This window comes from Amphiprion ocellaris, chromosome 10 (genome assembly GCF_022539595.1).
Source record: "Amphiprion ocellaris isolate individual 3 ecotype Okinawa chromosome 10, ASM2253959v1, whole genome shotgun sequence".
NCBI lineage: Eukaryota > Metazoa > Chordata > Actinopteri > Pomacentridae > Amphiprion > Amphiprion ocellaris.
The window spans coordinates 3,272,143-3,289,587 of NC_072775.1; the positions used below are offsets into that span (position 1 = coordinate 3,272,143).

Sequence of the window (17,445 nt, forward strand, 5' to 3'; positions counted from 1 at the left end):
TGAAAGTCCATCACAAATGCACTATTTCAGTAGCGTTTATCAAGACATAAAACTTTATATTTGTAACCCAAGTTTAAAGATTTATGTCATTAGTGGGAAGCAGTGGGTTTTTCGCTTTGAAGACAGACAGTTTTAAGAAATGTACTAAAACATTTTTGGTTTTGGTGTTGGAATTTGTTGACCATGTAAATAAAAAATATAGAGGAGCACCAACCTAATGATGGAACCATGTTCAGAGTTTATAATGGCAATGACAAAAGAACAATGAACAATCTAGTATTTTACTTTATGATCAAAACAACTTGTCATGGTCTAGAAATGATTTTAAATTTATAGTTTTACTAATTTACAATCTGCAGTTACATTTTTAACATTTCTTTTTTTCCACCAAAAAATGTTCAAAGATTTACCAAAAAAGTTGAAAATGTGGACATCAGAAGTTTCACTTGAAAATATTTTTTTTTCCCAAATTTTCAAACTTTAAAATGGGTCAGTTTTGACCTGCAGGACGACACGAGGGTTAAACATTTCAACACACTGTTTTGGATTCCGGGAAGCTGGGAATTGGTGCTTAATCCACAAACTAATGTTGTTATAATTTGTATAACTGTGCTTCTCTTTTTTTTTTTTGCTCTTATTGTGAACTTGGTACAGGAACCCTCACCAACCGTGGCGCCTCATTTCAAGAACATTCCCCCGGCGGTACCGATCCAAGTGAGTCCAAATATTGATCATGTAGCCATGCCTCAGGATCAGGATGATGTTTGAATCACCAAACTGATGATGACTATAAACCACTCGAGGTGTCTTTAACCTGTGAGGGCTCGTTCAGCTTTGGCAGGCAGGTTTCTCCACTGGGCGTCTCCACGGGTCGCAAGTACAAAAAAGGCTCACAGGTCATGTGGTTTGGGGTTACCCTCTCCTCCCTCCTTATCCTCCCTTTCTCTGTCTCACATTTTCTGTCTCTCTCTGGGGCTCTTCCTCTTAATTTTTGTGGTAAGGTATTAGCAGGTGTAAAATGCTCTAATTAATTCTCCCTCTGACCTGTTTGCGCTCAGCTAGCCTTGTCTGTATAAATCCCACATCTGCATGGCAGCGTGAATAGTTCACATCCCTCGATTGACTGTAAAGTTGGTCCCGTGTTCTTTCACATGGTAGTTTTAATCTGTGTTTGCATGATGTGATTTCTCTGCTTAAATCGGTCACTTCACAGTTCACACCTTTTGCTGAGCTCGGGACACACTTTCACTTCCCCGCGATCACAAACTGACCGTCACAGCGCCACAATCTGCATGTCTGATCACTGCTCCACAGCTGCAGCTCCTCCGGAATCACCGGCAGGGCTGACCAGGCCAGTAATAGTAACACTTGTCTTGTTTTTTCTTCCCCCCTTCTTCTACTTTCTCCTCTGTTTGTTGTCTGCACCTTCACCATCACTCTGTCTTTTCCGTCTTCCTCCTTCCGTTCATTTCTTACCACCCCACTGTCCTTCCTGTCCGTCCCTGCCCCCAACACACATGTACCTGTCCGCTGCGGGTACATGTATTTGTCTTTGCCTTGGGGATTTTTTGTTTCTGTGTGTGTGTGTGTGTGTGTGTGTGTGTGTGTGAAGCCCTGCTGCTGTCTGCGCCCCCGACAGTGCCGAGCTTCTGCTGCACGGTGGGGGTGGACTGGAAGTCTCTGACCACGCCGGCCTGCCTCCCCCTCACCACCGACTACTTCCCCGACCGCCAGACGCTGCAGAACGATTACACTGAAGGCTGCTATGACCTGCTGCCACACAGTGACCTGGAGAGGTGAACTTCATTTTGTCTTTATGAGGGTACTTCAGAATGTTCTCTGCATCACCCGGAGGCGTAAAACTGTTCACTATAAAGCCTTTGTCACTTTAGAATAGCGTCACTTTTTAACCGGCAACTAAGTGAGGAAAAGTTGTTTTTTATCTTGCTGACATGTTTCAAAATGGGCCAGTTTTTATTAGTGTGCTTAAAGCTGAAGTAGGAAGAAATCTAGAAAAGATGAAAAAAATAAAAACAGGTGATGAGCGCATGCTTCAAACGCACAAAGATTGAATAACAGTCAAGTTCATTTGTGAAATCACCCGAAGAAGAGGCACCTGGTGTTGCTACTAAAAGGCCTTCTCATTTTCCCGCTTTTTCTGGGAGCTGTTAAAACTGACGGTAAGCAAAAATAATAATAATAACATCCCTACTAAGGAAACAACAACTGCCATTTTCTTTGTTCATCTCAAATCACATCTGGTGAAAAAAAAAGTCATTCTCCACATAAAAAACTCTGCTCTTGTTTCTGTCTGTTTCTCAGGCGAGAAGATGAAGCTCCAGTGATGAGTGCGTCTCAGGTGTTTGAGGAGTTTATCTGTCAGAGGTTGATGCAGGGATACCAAATCATCGTTCAGCCAAATAACAGGAAACCTCAGCCTGCTGTGGCCACGCCTCTGGGCAGCAGCCCTCTGTACTCCAGAGGTGAATGAACATTTCGTATATCTTTTTCCGTTCCTTTTAACTGACTTTTATTTTATGATGAACAAACACATTATTGTGTCAAACTTTCTCAGTTTGCACAATAACCACTAGTGTGTGATTGTAATTTTATGAGAACTGTTTGCGACTTTTTGTGAGAAGCTGCAGCTCTAGTATTTGTCCACTTATCAACAGATGTTAGTATGAAAGTTCAACAGACGCTTTGTCACTGTGCTTTATTTCCTGCTGTGTTTTCAGGTCTGGTGTCTCTGCGTCGAGCAGAGGAAGAGGAAACGGTGTACTGGCTCAGCATGGGTCGGACCTTCCATAAAGTCTGCCTCAAAGACAAGATCATCACCGTGACTCGCTACCTGCCCAAGTAAGTTCACCTGACAGCATCCAACACAAACAGACAAACACAAAGTCAGTTCACGCAGCATCAGATCTCCCAGATGGATAACGTGTGTGTGATTCTTCTAGTACAGTGATTCCCAATCTTTTACCTAAATGGTGCTTTTGAATTTTTCAGTGACACAAAACAGGAATTACGTATCCAAAAAAGAAAACTTGTGCACTGGAGTCACTGTAAAAAAAAACATTATATTGTAATAATTCAAGGAAGAAGGTCAAAGAAAACACCTGGAACATGACGGGTGACGTCAATAAATTGTGTTCTTTGCTGTTATTATGTTTATAAAAGGCAAACATGCAGGAAAGGAAATACTTAGAAGCAAGATAAATTCCTGTTTCATACCGACAGCAGGCTAACGTTGAGGCGTCCTGTCTCGTGTGTGTTCAGGTATCCGTATGAGTCGGCTCAGATCCAGTACAGCTACAGCCTCTGTCCTCCACACTCCGACGCTCAGTTTGTCTCCTGCTGGGTGGAGTTTGGACATGAGAGACTGGAGGAATACAAGTGGAACTACCTGGACCAGTACATCTGCTCTGCTGGCTCCGAGGACTTCAGGTGCACGCAGTCACATTCATATATAGTACATGATACAGTCCGTGTTGGCCTCAAAAGTCAGTTTGTCATCCAAGATGGTGCCCAAATCCTCATACTGGCTTCCAGTCTTCACTGCTGTGCCATTAATGAAACTGGGTTTTGGGAAAGGTGGATTTTTTCAAAAATCGATCAGCATTTCTTTAGTTTTACTGACGTTTAGTTGTATGTGATGAAGAAAATAGAAAGAGAAAATCGCTACAGATGCTTTCTAGTGTCACTCATTCATTCTATTTCCCACAGTTATCCACACTTTTTTTTAATCTTTCGTCATTTATTACTGTCTGCCAGACTCCCTCTTACGTTTTGTTGTCACACCTTTGCTATTTGCAGCTGTTTGCCAGACCTCCCATTTCTTACCTTTTGTTTTCTGCCAGACTCCTTGATTCAACCACCTTTTATTGTCTGTTGTATTACCTCCTGTTTCTGACTGGCAACCAAACGCAAAATAACCACTATTCACCCAAGACAGCTAATTATCATATAAAGACACAAACTGACGAGAGACACATAAAATAACGACAACAAGTTGCAAAATGACCACAGAGACACACAAAATGACCACAAAACACCTAAAACTATGACAAACAGACTAAAAACAGCCACAAAGGGTCACAAAATGACCACAAAAAGACCTAAAATGCCCACAAAACTGACTGAAAATGACCAAAAACGAAACAATGTGAGTAGGTCATGTGATCTGGAATTAACACACTTCCTTGAGAGGTGTTTTTGTAATGGGGAACTTAGTGGAAAGTGATTTCTGGGACACAGATACAATTTGTTATTTTCCATATAAAATTTGATATATTGCTAAAAAAGAAATATCTGTCATGATTATCTCAACTTAATAAAAACTATTTCTGAATCAGCTCATTTTATTATTGTTTAGCTAATTAGAAGGTGGTTGTTATTAAATTCAGATGGTTATTTGGATTGGCAACCATATGCAAAATAACTACTATTCACCCTTGAATTTACATCCACCTATAAAATGTGGATTCTCCAGATGTTCTGGGTCGGCTTCCCTTCACAGACTCATGCTGTGTTGGTAAGAATACCAATAAACACCCCACTACAGCAAACTTCCAAGGACTAAGAGTGAAATTTCTTCAACATAAGGATGAAGTATTCCACCATTTAATGAAATGAAATTGTCCATCACAGGGCCAGGCTGACAATAACCGAATCATCTGCAAATTTTACAATGAACCTTGAATCATCTGTGCTCTGACAGTCATTCGTTTGTTCAACTTTAACCCTCCCGTTGTCCTCATTTACGGGCACCAAAAAATATGGTTTCCTTGTCTGAAAAAAATCCAAAAATTCAGCAAATAAATTCCCCAAATGTCAGAAAATTTGCAAAATCTTCAGGAAGAAAAGTCCAATAATTCTGTAAAATTTTTATTTTAAAAAAAATCCCCCAAATGTGGCAAGAAAATTCTTGTAAATATTTTCAAAAAAATGAGTAAAGATCTTCCAAAAAATCCTAAAAATATCTAAAGTGATTACAAATACATCAGTAAAACTTCTAATATTTTCTTTAAGAACATTCACATAAAAATCTACCAAAATCTGTCGAAATTCACTGGATTTTGTTTGATTTTCATGTGAATGTTCTTAAGAAACATTTTTAACATTTCTTTTTTTCCACCAGAAAATGTGCAAAGATTTCTCAAAAATGTTGAAAATGTGGACATCAGAAGTTTCACTGCGAAAATCTATTTTTTTTTTTCCCACATTTTCAAACTTTAAACCAGGTCAGTTTTGACTCGCAGGACGACACGAGGGTTAAGGGGTGAACACATCTGCACTTCCTTTAAAGATACCAAGTTTAACTGACCATGATTTAATGTTAAAGGGTAAATCTTCTGAATAGTTTTTATAGGCGCTGTAAATCAGTTACCATGTTCTACCTTCTCTATGACTCCTCAGCTTGATCGACTCGCTGAAGTTCTGGAGGACTCGCTTCCTGCTGCTGCCGGCCGGAGGGGCTCGGCGGGTGGCGGACGGGGAGGGCCACTGGGACGTTTACGGGGAGGGAGCCGGCACTGGGATGGGGGGCAACGGGGACTGGGTCTTACTGGACGGCTTCATTCGGTTCCTGGAGGGCCTCAACCGCATTCGGAGACGCCACCGATCTGACAGGATCATCAGGGTGAGGACCTCCGTAACGTTTCTGCACCAGGAACACCTCCAAGAGTTAAATCACGCTGAAATATATGCCTCTGTGTGTGTGTTTTTTATTTTTTACTTTGGCTCTCAGCCTCTCTTCAATTACTGTAAGAAATGTCAGATATCGCTGTCTTGTGTCTGTGCACTGGAAAAAATGGCCCTCTAAAAACAAGAAAAACTAACTTATTGCAAGGAACTTTTACCTTGAAATCACTGAAAAAATCTGCCAATAGAACAAGTGAAAAATGTCTTGGTAAGATTTCTTGAAGTAAGATATGATATTTAGAATACTGAGATCTTAAAATTAGCTGGAAAAACATATTTGAAGCTATATTTTACCAGGATTGTCAAGCTTAGGTGTCTTAAAATAAGCCAGACATGCTAAAAAATAGCAGTTGTTCACTCAAAAATCGATTTTTGCTTTCATGTAACCTCCTAATTTGAGATGTATTAAACTTATTTTGAGTTTTCTTGTAAAATTCAACTCAAAACAAGATCATTTCAAGATTGTTTGACTTAACAAGATATTTAAGATGCATTGTCTTAAAACAAGTCCCTCCATCTGCTGAAATGTCTCTTTTTAAGTGAATTTATCTTAAATCAAGTGGGATGAGACATTTAGACTAAAAATAAGACAAATAGACCTGGTAAGATTTGGAGTTTTTGCAGTGTGCTGATATTCATTGTTTTCTGAAGAGTAAAGGAGCATTTTTTTACATTACAACATTTCTGCTTTTGCTTAAGAATCTCAACACTTTTTAAAATACACTATTTAATAAAAAAATATGTAATTTCAATTGATGGATCTACAAATTAAGTCTCCAAAAAAAAGAAAAATGAAAGAAAGTCCTTTTCCTTTCCTCATCGAGCAGGTACCTGCTCGATGAGGAAAGGAAAAGGAAAAGGACTTTCTTTTCATTTTTGTGGCTAAGTATTTCCTAATAAAAAGTATTCTGTATGCTTTGTATCATATTAATGTAACATTCAAGTACCAGAAAGTATCACTAGCTGACCTCTATATTATTAATTTGTTTGGTAATGTGAGTCCTAAGATTGGAATGTTTATGATGACTTAATTTTTTTTCCAAATTTCAACATCACCCATGATCAGAAGCTATTTGAGTTACTTGTCAAGTCATTGTCAAAATGAGAATTAACAGGCTTTTATGTAACATAGTTTCAAATTTCAATGCACAGAAAACTTACTGAAAGTGGGTCAATTTTGAAAAACTTCTATCCTAAAGAGTATTTAATATATCAAGCTAAAATTTGACAAATGTCTTCATATATGTCCATATTTTATGCTGTAAAAATGTGATGATTTGAGATGGAATGGACGCTTGGTTATCTGTGTATCTCGTGTAGCAGAAAGGAACACCAATGAAAGGCCTGCAGGTCACCAGTCCTCTTCCTCCGTATCCCACCGAACCTTTACCGCCACCGCAAGGAAAGAAAGGCACATCGGCCTTATCGGCCCTGCTGGAGATGGAGCAGAACCAGAAGTGAGTGTTCCTCTGACGTTCTTCTCATTGGAGCCACCAGGTCATGTGATGTGGAATTAACACACTTCCTGGAGAGGTGTTTTTGTAATGGGGAACTTAGTTGGAAGTGATTGCTGGGACACAGATACAATTTGTTATTTTCCATATAAAATTTGATGTATTGCCCAAAAAATATCTGTCATGATTATCTGAACTTAATGAAAAGAACATGATCAAAACTGTTTCTGAATAAACTCATTTAATTATTGTTTAGCTAATTAGACCCAGACAAATTTTGAGTCATTTTGGATAATTTTCTTGTCATTTTCAACAGGTTTTATGTCAGTTTGGATAGTTTTGTGTCTTTCAGATAATTTTCAAGTCTTTTAGGACAAATTTTCCATAATTATGGATCATTTTCAAGTTATTCTGGACAATTTTTGAGTCATTTTGTACAATTTTCTTGTCATTTGGAACAAATTTTATGTCAGCTTGGATCTTTTCTCGTCATTTTGAATAATTTTTGTATCTTTGGGATAATTTTAGAGTCATTTAGGACAAATTTCATGTCATTCTGGACTAATTTTCAAGTCATTCTGGACGGGTCAATATATAATTGCGGGACTTTTTGTAACATAGTTGACGTTTTAGTGATATCCAGTCATTTTTTATTGTGTATAAGTGATTGTTTCTATAATAAATAATGATGGAATTTGGAAAGACATGATCATAATGAACATAAAATCATTAGTTTCTTTACTTTTAATAAAAATGTATGTTATAGATAGAAATCTGTTCTTTCTGCCTCCCTTCAGGACTCTAGAGGAGCAGCAGCAGCAGGTGAAGCCTTCAGCAGCTGTCAGTGACCCTTCAAGTGTCGCCTCAGCTTCCACATATGTAGACAGTCCTCGCAAGGTGAGTGTTTTTTCTGTTCTTCTGCTTCAGCTACTTGGCTTTTGCAGACACATCTCAATTTATTTTATCAGCAGCAGATACTTTGATCGCGTATTTCTCCTCTGCTGGTGCTTCGGTGCGGAGCTTTGGCTCTAGTTTCTCTCCCTTCATCTGCATTTCCTCCATGCCTCGTCTGTTTTCTGTTCCTGTTGCTGGGCTTTGGGTGTTTGATCCTGGGTTGTGTTCTTCCTGTATGCTGATAGGACGCTGCCTTTATTTTGGATTTTATACGTAGCCCTCGCTCCTCCTACATCTATCACTCTCAGGTCAGTAACAGGGTGTCCAGGCATCGCTGCAGCTGTGTGTTTTGGTGTTTTGGTGTGTGTCTGTGTTGTAGTAGTGCTGTAGCCCCTTTAATTCACCCTCCATGGCTGCATGAGCATGCTGTGCAGCAGTAACACTGTAGGAGTCACCTGGTTTTTTGTCACTTTTACTGAGTGTGTACTTTGTGCCTGCTGGTAGGTAGAAAAACTCTCACACCGGGATCACATTTAGCCTCTTTTATCTGTGCAAAAGACATGAAGCTTTTCAGGTTATTCAGGTTTTTCAGGTCAGTGGTTATGGGCCACATTTTACCTCAGGACTTACTAATGTACTGCACCAACAAAATGTTCAAACAGTAAAGTCAAGAGCCATACCTGTGCAAATGGTTTTAGTTCAATTTTAGTTCTTTCCACTGAATGACGAAACATAAAAAATGTCTTCATCAACTTTCTTTTAGCTGGTAAAATAGAACAAAACAAAACATTGCATTCTCTTTTTAGCTAGAGTCAGTGGTTTAAGTTCTAAAACAGTGTCTTGACTTCTAAAATCATTAATTTAACATCCTCAATAAAAGGCACTTTTGATATGATCATTGAAAAAGTTAATGTGTTTTTTTTCGCAGTTTTTCAGAAGTTAAATAAAAACACTAGCAGAGTCATTTTAAATTGCTTAATGCATAATTAAAAGCAACCTTCTGTGGTGTAACGACAGTGTTACATGCACATACAAATATAACACAACTACCACAGAAAGCACAACATTGTACTTTTGGCAAATGTATTCATATTTTTTGGCAAAAAATAGCATTGAATTGCATTAGATTAAATCGAGATTCATGATGTTGCTGTGGACCAGATTGATCAATATGAAAACATTATCAGATGGTATGATGGAACAGACCTTTTCTATGGTGGTTGAAGCCAGCGTTAGTGATCTAAATAATCCAAGGGCTCAAGCCAACCCAGCTACTTAGATAACTGGGCTGACAGCATTAGCAGCTTTGTTTAGCTAAGATTAAAGGCTAAAGAGGTTTATTTTCTGTGTCTGTGTACAGATTTCTGACATTGTTGCAGCTCTAGATAACCGGAGCTAACTGGATAAATATGGTAGGAATTACTGAGATTGTTGGCTCAAGAAAATGAGGCAGCACCAGCAGGAAAAGTGATATTATAGACATAAGTCATAATGAAAAGGGACCCTATGAAGTAAAACTGCAGTAGAGTGTAAATGGGAAAATGCCCATGTGGTTTACATAAAAATGCATCTACTGATAAAATCAGAAGTCTTATCTAACTTAAATTTGAACAGTCTTGACAAAAAGCACAAATTGAACAGACATCTCATTGAATTGTCGATTTGGTCATCTTGGTCTATCTAATCTATCTATCTAATCTATCTAACCTATCTATCAATCTATCTATCTATCTATCTATCTATCTGTCTGTCTGTCTGTCTGTCTGTCTGTCTGTCTATCTATCTATCTATCTATCTATCTATCTATCTATCATCTATCATCTATCTATCTATCTATCTATCATCTATCATCTATCTATCATCTATCTATCTATCTATCTACTGAAAAAGTGCCGCATTAGTAACTAATTTTTAGCATAACATCCCTACTGGTTTGTATTGAGGATGTAAACAGTTTGTTTATGTATTAAATATTATAATCCCTCATCTAAAGTGTGATCCCGGTGGAACTAACATGTACTTTATGACAACTGGACTCACTCAGATAAACAGCTGAGGACCACTTGTGTTTTGTTGCATGGTATCAGGACTGGGTTTGTTCACCACATGACAAAAGATGGGATTCCTCACATCCCACCAGTGGTATCTAAACATGCAGATGGCAGCTGGCTGGGACTTTACCAAAGTACAGGGCATCCATAAAGTCTCTTTACAGTTTTAAGAATTTATTACAACAGCAGTTGATAAGATATCTTAACCGCATTTGTTTTATTGTAATCAGTGATTGTCAAAGTTTTTTCTACCTCATTTAATACACCTCTATATGGGCACCATTAGTTGCAAGAACCACATCAAAACAGTACTCGATTTCTTGCCATATTTACTGTAGCATAGCCTCATCAATGGTGGCAATGGCATCAGAAATCGTTTGCTTCAAGTCAGTAATGTCCCGTTTCTTTGTTCCATACACGATATCTTTAACATAAGCCCATAGAAAGAAGTCTAAGGGAGTGATATCTGGTGAATGTGGAGGCCAAGGAATTGGTCCATCCCTTCCAATCCACCGGTCTAAGGAGTAGCTATTTTTAAGGGTTTCATTTAACCCTCCTGTTGTCCTCATTTATAGGCACCAAAAAATATTGTTTCCTTGTCTGAAAAAAATCCAAAAAATCAGCAAAAAAAATCCCCAAATTTCTGAGAATTTGCAAAACCTACAGGAAGAAAATTCCAATAATTCCTTAAAAGTTTATCTTAAAAGTTTTATTTAAAAAATCCCCCAAATTTGGCAAGAAAATTCTTGTAAATATTTTCAAAAAATGAGTAAAAATCTTCCAAAAAATCCTAAAAATATCTAGAAGAAGATTTTTACTCATTTTTTGAATTTTCTTGCCAAATTTGGGGGATTTTTATTTATAAAATTTTTAAGGGAAACTTTTATGGAATTATTGGAATTTTCTTCCTGAAGGTTTTGCAAATTTTCAGAATTTTGAGGAATTTTTTCGCTGAATTTGTGGATTTTTTTAAGACAGGAAAACAATATTTTTTGGTGCCCATAAATAAAGACAACAGGAGGGTTCAAAGTTTTATTTTTAAAAAATCCCCCAAAGAAAATTCTTGTAAATATTTTCAAAAAATGAGTAAAAATCTTCCAAAAAAATCCTGTAAATATCTAAAGTGATTCCATATATATCAGTGAAACTTCTAATATTTTGTTTAAGAACATTCACATAAAAATTAACCAAAATCCAGCGAAATTCGCTGGATTTTGATAGATTTTTTGGTGAATTTTCTGAAGAAACATTTTTCACATTTCTTTTTTTCCACCAAAAAATGTTCAAAGATTTCCCAAAAATATTGAAAATGTGGACATCAGAAGTTTCACTGTGAAAATATGTTTTTTTTGCCACATTTTCAAACTTTAAAACGGGTGAATTTGACTCGCAGGACGACACGAGGGTTAACAGTTCCTCTTTCACCACCAGGATACCTGAAACACACAATTTCAATTTGATTCCAAACTTTAATAAACACTGAATACAATAAAACAAATCTGGTTAAGATATCTTATCAACGGCTTTTGTAATAAATTCTTAAAATTGTAAAGAGACTTTATGGACACCCTGTATTTCCATGTTTATCAACTTTACACCTACCTTTACCTCATTACAGTGGGAAGTATTGTACTTTATTACTCCAGTATCTGAAGCCACATGGATGCTTTAATTTAACTCTGGTTAGATTCTGTCCTGTAGCTCAGCTGGGAATGATATGATGGAAATGATCGCCTACGCTGAATGGCATGGCACTGATTGATCGATTGTCACAGAAACATGATATTGCAGCACCTGGGTTCCAGCTTTAATGCAGAACAGCATTTTTTTCTTCGCTGTAACTTTAATCTGTCCAACGCTGCTGCCGATGAGGAATTTGTTTTTCTATAGGACTAAAAATTGCTTTACAACCTCACAGAAGCAATGTGGCTTTCAGCAACAATTTTCTTTAATAGAGCTAAACCATAGGGGGGATACTGGGAACAGTTTTGTTTGATTTTTTCATAGTTTGGAGTAGCAGCTACTCAACTTCAGGATGGAGATGATTTATTTCTTTTTTTCACCTCCACTGTGTTGGTTTTGCAGCAAAAACTTCCACGTGTGACAGCTGAAACCATCTGCACAGCTGGATACCACTGGATTTAAGTGGCAAAATAGTCTTTTTTTTTTAAATATGGCGATTCCTTTAAACACAACGGCTGAAGCAGCACATTTACTGACGTATTTCTAACTGTGTAGCTGCCGACTGAAACCAGTGAAGCTGCTGATAATAAAGGAGCTCAACCTGGAGTTACAACCGGAGCAGCAGCTCAGCCTGCAGCAGAGAATACAGCAAACCCAGCAGAAACCAGGTGAGCTTTATGTACAGCAAGCACATGAAAATGCTTAGACATTTATTCTAAGGTTAATGCTGTAAATGTGCCATAGTGCAGGTAAACAGTCTGTGGAATATTCTGAGTTTGTCTTTGACCATTTAAGACCTACCATTGTGCACCCGCCAGGACATATATTATTATATTTTTACATGCTGTAGTGCAATTTTTGGAGTATTTTTGTTTTCTTTACATTAATATAACCCTTATATCCCAAGTTTTAATAATATGTATTGACTTATGCCTTAACTACTACAATAAATTGCTTAAAAGTGCAATAAACCTTTAAAAAAATCGTTTTTTCACATATATTTCAAAATACAGAAATTGCATAGCTGTATCCCTCAAATTAGTAAATTTGAAGTTTATGAAGATTTTTGTCATGTGCGCTTTACTGTGTATCTTTGCAAACCCATCACTGCATTGAAAAAGTGCTCTGAGACCTGGTGAATGTGTGAAATGTTAGTGGAACTCCCCAGATTTTAAAAGCAAGAAGAATGATGGATCTGTCTGATCGGGTTTCAAATCTACCACCAATCAAAATTGAATATTCAATCACAGCGCCGGCGCTACGTTGTGCTCTAAAGGGTTGAATGTTACTTAATTAGCATGAGCAGTAAACACAGAGGCTTCTATTGACCTGGTGTGATGAAGTGTGTCTCGAGTTCTTGCAGGTTTTACAGTGCTATAACGTGATAGAAGAGCTGATGAATAAATGATCAGCTATGGTTTGACACTGATCTGTTCACAGCAGTCAGTCTGCAGCAGGAGTCCTCTCTCTGTCCTCTTCCTCGACACTCCTAGAGATCCTGGAGGCCATCAAACATCCCACGTAAGATTTATGTATTTGTATGAGTGTGTTTAGTCCTGAAATACTGGGAATAAAATGTGCCATGCTGAATTATAGTGCGAGGCAGGAAAAGTGTACACATCATCTCAGAAATGCTTACATTTATTGATTCAATGCCAGTTAATCTACACAAAGAAAATATTGCGGCGACATGCAGCCTGATTAAGCAGTTTGAACACATTTTATATTCATTGAAACATCTTCTGTAAAGGTTTTGTGTATTTAATACAGAACTTTTTTTTGCAAATTTGCTAGTGATGCTAATATACTAACACTTCTCCAACTCCTAACTCTGTAAAATCTCAACAAACAAATATGAAATGTGTAATTTTTCAATTCGATGTGACTTAGACTTGCTGAGAATGTTGTTTTCTCCATCTTGAATAAAGTTCATCAAAATAAAATGCAACTCATAACTGCAAAACTTGCCTAAGAATCAATACACCACCAACAGGAAAAGCAGTTTTCAACCCCCAATTTAAAAGAAGTGTAGTTCTAAACCTTAGTGCCAGTCGTCCCACAGATCAGAGTGTTTAGGTTCATCTTCCAAGCTTCTGCCTTATGGATTATAAATTGTGTTATTTTGTGTTTCCAAACAGTTTTTTAATAGCAGTGTGTTCCGCTATCACAGGACGGGTGTCCAGCTGCTCCCAGAGCAGAAAGGTCTTCCACTCAACTGCTTCATCAGTGCAGAGGTTGTTCATTGGCTGGTTAATAACGTGGAGGGCGTGGCCACTCAGGGGATGGCTGTGGACATCATGCAGGTAGGAGTCATGTGACCCCACTTTGAATGTTTTTATTTAGCTCATGTGAGGGGAAAAAAGCTACCAAAACAAATCAAAATATTCAAAACAACAACAAAACAAAATACAAAACAAACAAACAACACATCCGAAAAGGAAAAGGACGAAGCATGAGCTTGTTTCCTCCTCCATCAGTCAGTCAGTGCCCCTCTCCCACAGTTATTTATGTACATATTTACAAATAAAATATAAAATAGATCATATGAATAAACACATATTAAATAATCACTGATATACCGTGTCAAGCCCCTCCTCCTCCCTGTACCTCGTGAAAACTACTTTTCCTGCTTTTTAAACTGCCTAGTGCTTGGATTTTGCTTGATCTCCACCTCCAATCCATTCCACAACCTCACTGCACATATTGAGATACAAAAGGACTTTAATGTTGTAGGAAATCTACCCGGTTTGAATTTTAACTCCCCCCTCCAGTAATAACCCCCATCTCTGTTAAAAAACAAGTTCTGAATATCTACAGGAAGTTAGTTGTTTATTGCTTTGTACATGATTTGTTCTGTTTGAAAATGAAGCAGGTCAGTGAATTTTTGTGGTTTTGATTTGAAGAAGAGTGAATTTGTGTGATCTACTTTGTGTTGCTACTTTACACCTCTGCTCTGCTGCAATTCACAGGCAGAAATACAGTTTTTGAAAATTAGTGTCTGACTTTTTGGTAGTGTTAAGACTGCGTGTTTTTGGTTTGTGTAGAAAATGCTGGATGAAGGTGTGGTGGCCCACGCTTCAGGAGACGCCATGAGAACCTTCGTCTACGGCTTCTACTTCTACAGGATAGTAGGAGAGAAGGACGGTGAATGAGCTTCAGATGGCCCAGAGGCTGCAGATGTTTTATCTCTGTTTATCCTGATGTTCACACACTGAGTGTATATTTAATGTCAGATGAATAGAACACGTCTCCTCTGCAGGTCTGACCTCTCAGCTCCCCTCCACGGCGGCCGGAGGCTGGTCAGCTGCAGCTCTGGAGGACTTCGCTCTGTTCCAGAGGAAGTGGTTCGAGGTGGCCTTCGTGCTGGAGGAGCGGCGACCCTGCGACCTCCCGGCCTTCCTGCTGCCCTGGCTGCCCAGCCGGCCGGCCTCCTACGCAAGTAGGCACAGCTCCTTCAGCCGCAGCTTTGGAGGACGCAGCCAGGCGGCCGCTCTGCTAGGTACACCCAGCCCCATCCTCCCAGCCAGCCATCCTCCCAGCCAGCCAGCCAGCCAGCCAGCCATCCAGCCAGCCATCCAGCCAGCCAGCCAGCCAGCCAGCCAGCCAGCCAGCCAGCCAGCCAGCCAGCCAGCCACGTCCTCATCCAGCCTGATGCACATCACACCTCTGGCCACGTCACGGATCATCTGAGTCTGGGTTTCAGTGTCACACAGGGCAGAGAGGGTGCACTTGTGGAGGCAAAATCTTTTTGTTTAATAACTCAGAAGAACCCAAGTTGTCTTTCGTTCTTTTATTCAGAGCTCTGAAGCTACAGGCCACACAGAGTGCAAAGCAAAGCAGTGTGAGAGAGTACAAGGAGTAGAAAGTGAGAGCTGCCTCGATCCTGAACCAGGGCTCATGGCCTGACTGACTTCTCTAAAGCAGTGACTTTTTGGCTAAACAGCAGGAAACATCTTTCTTACTAATACTGTCTGTGACATTTGAAGACAGAGAAGTATACATGTGAGATCTGCATGACTTACAGAGACAGTATTTTTACACTGGCATAAGTAGAAATGAGCACAATCAATACCATATGTGTTAGAAGTTCTAATTCATCAGTTATTTTCCATTACACACTTGTTTAACGGGTCTTGATCAGATTTAATAGAAACCCTACATTCAACCAGAAATCCCAGTCGGTCCTGCTGCTGCCTCTGTTGGTTTTCTGGTCTGTAGACCAGGATCTGCTCATTCCACGACTCAGGAATGTGCTGAGCATCCTCAAGTGAACCCTCCAGCTTCCATACAACGTTCCTCCACATCCATCTGTGGCTCATTGTTTTCAGTTTGGACCAATTCTCAACCAAATTACCCGAATTTTATAAAGGAGCGAACAACACACTGCATCCAGTTTTCAATTAGGGACGATTTAGACGCTGGTTTTGTCTGGAAATGTAGATCAGCAATAAATAGCCAGCTGAGCTGCACTAATATAGTAAACAGATAGACAGTAAATAGTAGAAAGTAGATGTTATAAAGAAAAACACACTGAAGTAGAATTAAATGCAATAAATTTAATACAAACTGACCAGTGTAATTGTTAAGTAGACAAACTGCAAAATTACTGATGCTAAAGTTTGCACAAATGTTCTTCTTTACCCTGAGATGAACCAGCTCAGGTCAGCTTTAGCACTTCATTAAATGCTTTAATTAGATTAAATTAGTTTCTATGACAAAATTAGCCAATAAACATGAAGAGGATTTAAAACAAATTAATAAATGCCAGAACCATAAAACATAAAGCTTCAGTTAACCAGGTGCTTTTAGATTCCACTTATATTTGATTTTAAATAGTTTTTAGACAAAGTCAGGAGGAACCACAAAGACATGAAAGTGTTTGGCTGAGATTTTTAATCACCTTAGAAGTTCATCTATGATTAGAGACGATTGTTTTTGTTGATCTTTGTTAGCTGAGTTTGATCTTGTTGGTTTGGAGCTCTGATAAATCTCCTCCCTTCATTCACTGGAGATTAATGGAAGGTATAAAACCAAAAGAAAGAAAATCACGCTGCTTTCACTCCAAATTGTGTTTTTACACACAAATGAAAAAAAGCCACTCAAATATTCCCAAAAACACCAACAAATCCCCAGATTTTAACACAAAGTTGTGTATAAACTGAAAATAAGGAGCCTCACGTGAACACAAACACCTCAGATATAACAAACTGCTCTCCATCCCAGCTTCAGTTCCAATAAATTCGTCACTTTCCATCCTTTCATGACTTCATCTTTGCCCATCATCTCCTGTGTGACCCTCAGATTCAGGACTCAGAATCCTCACAGTGGTCTGTAGATGTGCATCAAACAGCTGGTGGTGTGTTGTTCAGTGCATGCAGAGTGTTTGTAGTTTAATTCATCAGCCTGTTCAGACACATCGCTGATGGATGGGATCAGATTCTTCCACCTCCAGTCAGTGCATGCTGTGTGGTTAGTGTGTATCTGATCAGTAGTGGTAGTGATAGTGTTGGTGTGGTGTTTCAGTGCATGCTGTGGTGGTCGTGGCTGTGGGTCGGTGGTGCTGTGGTGTGTAAACCTGCCGCTCTCCTCCTCATGTTTCAGCGTAAAACACTTTGACAGCTCAGCGGGTTGTGACGGTGTTTCTGCTTCAGCTTGGTTCT

At 38.8% G+C, this 17,445-nt stretch overlaps 1 protein-coding gene across 12 annotated transcripts in view; it reads left to right on the plus strand.

Moving 5' to 3' along the window:
* depdc5 (DEP domain containing 5, GATOR1 subcomplex subunit) overlaps window positions 1-17,445 on the plus strand; it is a 39,712-nt gene that overhangs the window by 15,200 nt on the left and 7,067 nt on the right. For 3 of the 12 annotated variants that reach the window (XR_008602939.1, XM_055014264.1, XM_055014266.1), the window contains exons 25-38: window positions 655-714; window positions 1,613-1,796; window positions 2,323-2,483; window positions 2,739-2,859; window positions 3,280-3,447; window positions 5,419-5,641; window positions 7,024-7,160; window positions 7,955-8,054; window positions 8,297-8,359; window positions 12,341-12,453; window positions 13,226-13,306; window positions 13,956-14,088; window positions 14,830-14,929; window positions 15,045-15,284. Coding sequence is in view for 11 of the 12 variants with exons in the window: in XM_055014264.1 (XP_054870239.1) it covers window positions 655-714; window positions 1,613-1,796; window positions 2,323-2,483; window positions 2,739-2,859; window positions 3,280-3,447; window positions 5,419-5,641; window positions 7,024-7,160; window positions 7,955-8,054; window positions 8,297-8,359; window positions 12,341-12,453; window positions 13,226-13,306; window positions 13,956-14,088; window positions 14,830-14,929; window positions 15,045-15,284 (1,884 nt within the window). In the remaining variant the exon portion in view is untranslated. Of the gene's footprint in view, window positions 1-654; window positions 715-832; window positions 1,797-2,322; window positions 2,484-2,738; window positions 2,860-3,279; window positions 3,448-5,418; window positions 5,642-7,023; window positions 7,161-7,954; window positions 8,055-8,296; window positions 8,360-12,340; window positions 12,454-13,225; window positions 13,307-13,955; window positions 14,089-14,829; window positions 14,930-15,044; window positions 15,285-17,445 lie in introns of those variants that run through there. The other 9 variants (XM_055014268.1, XM_055014269.1, XM_035949998.2 and 6 more) reach the window with 7 other exon arrangements.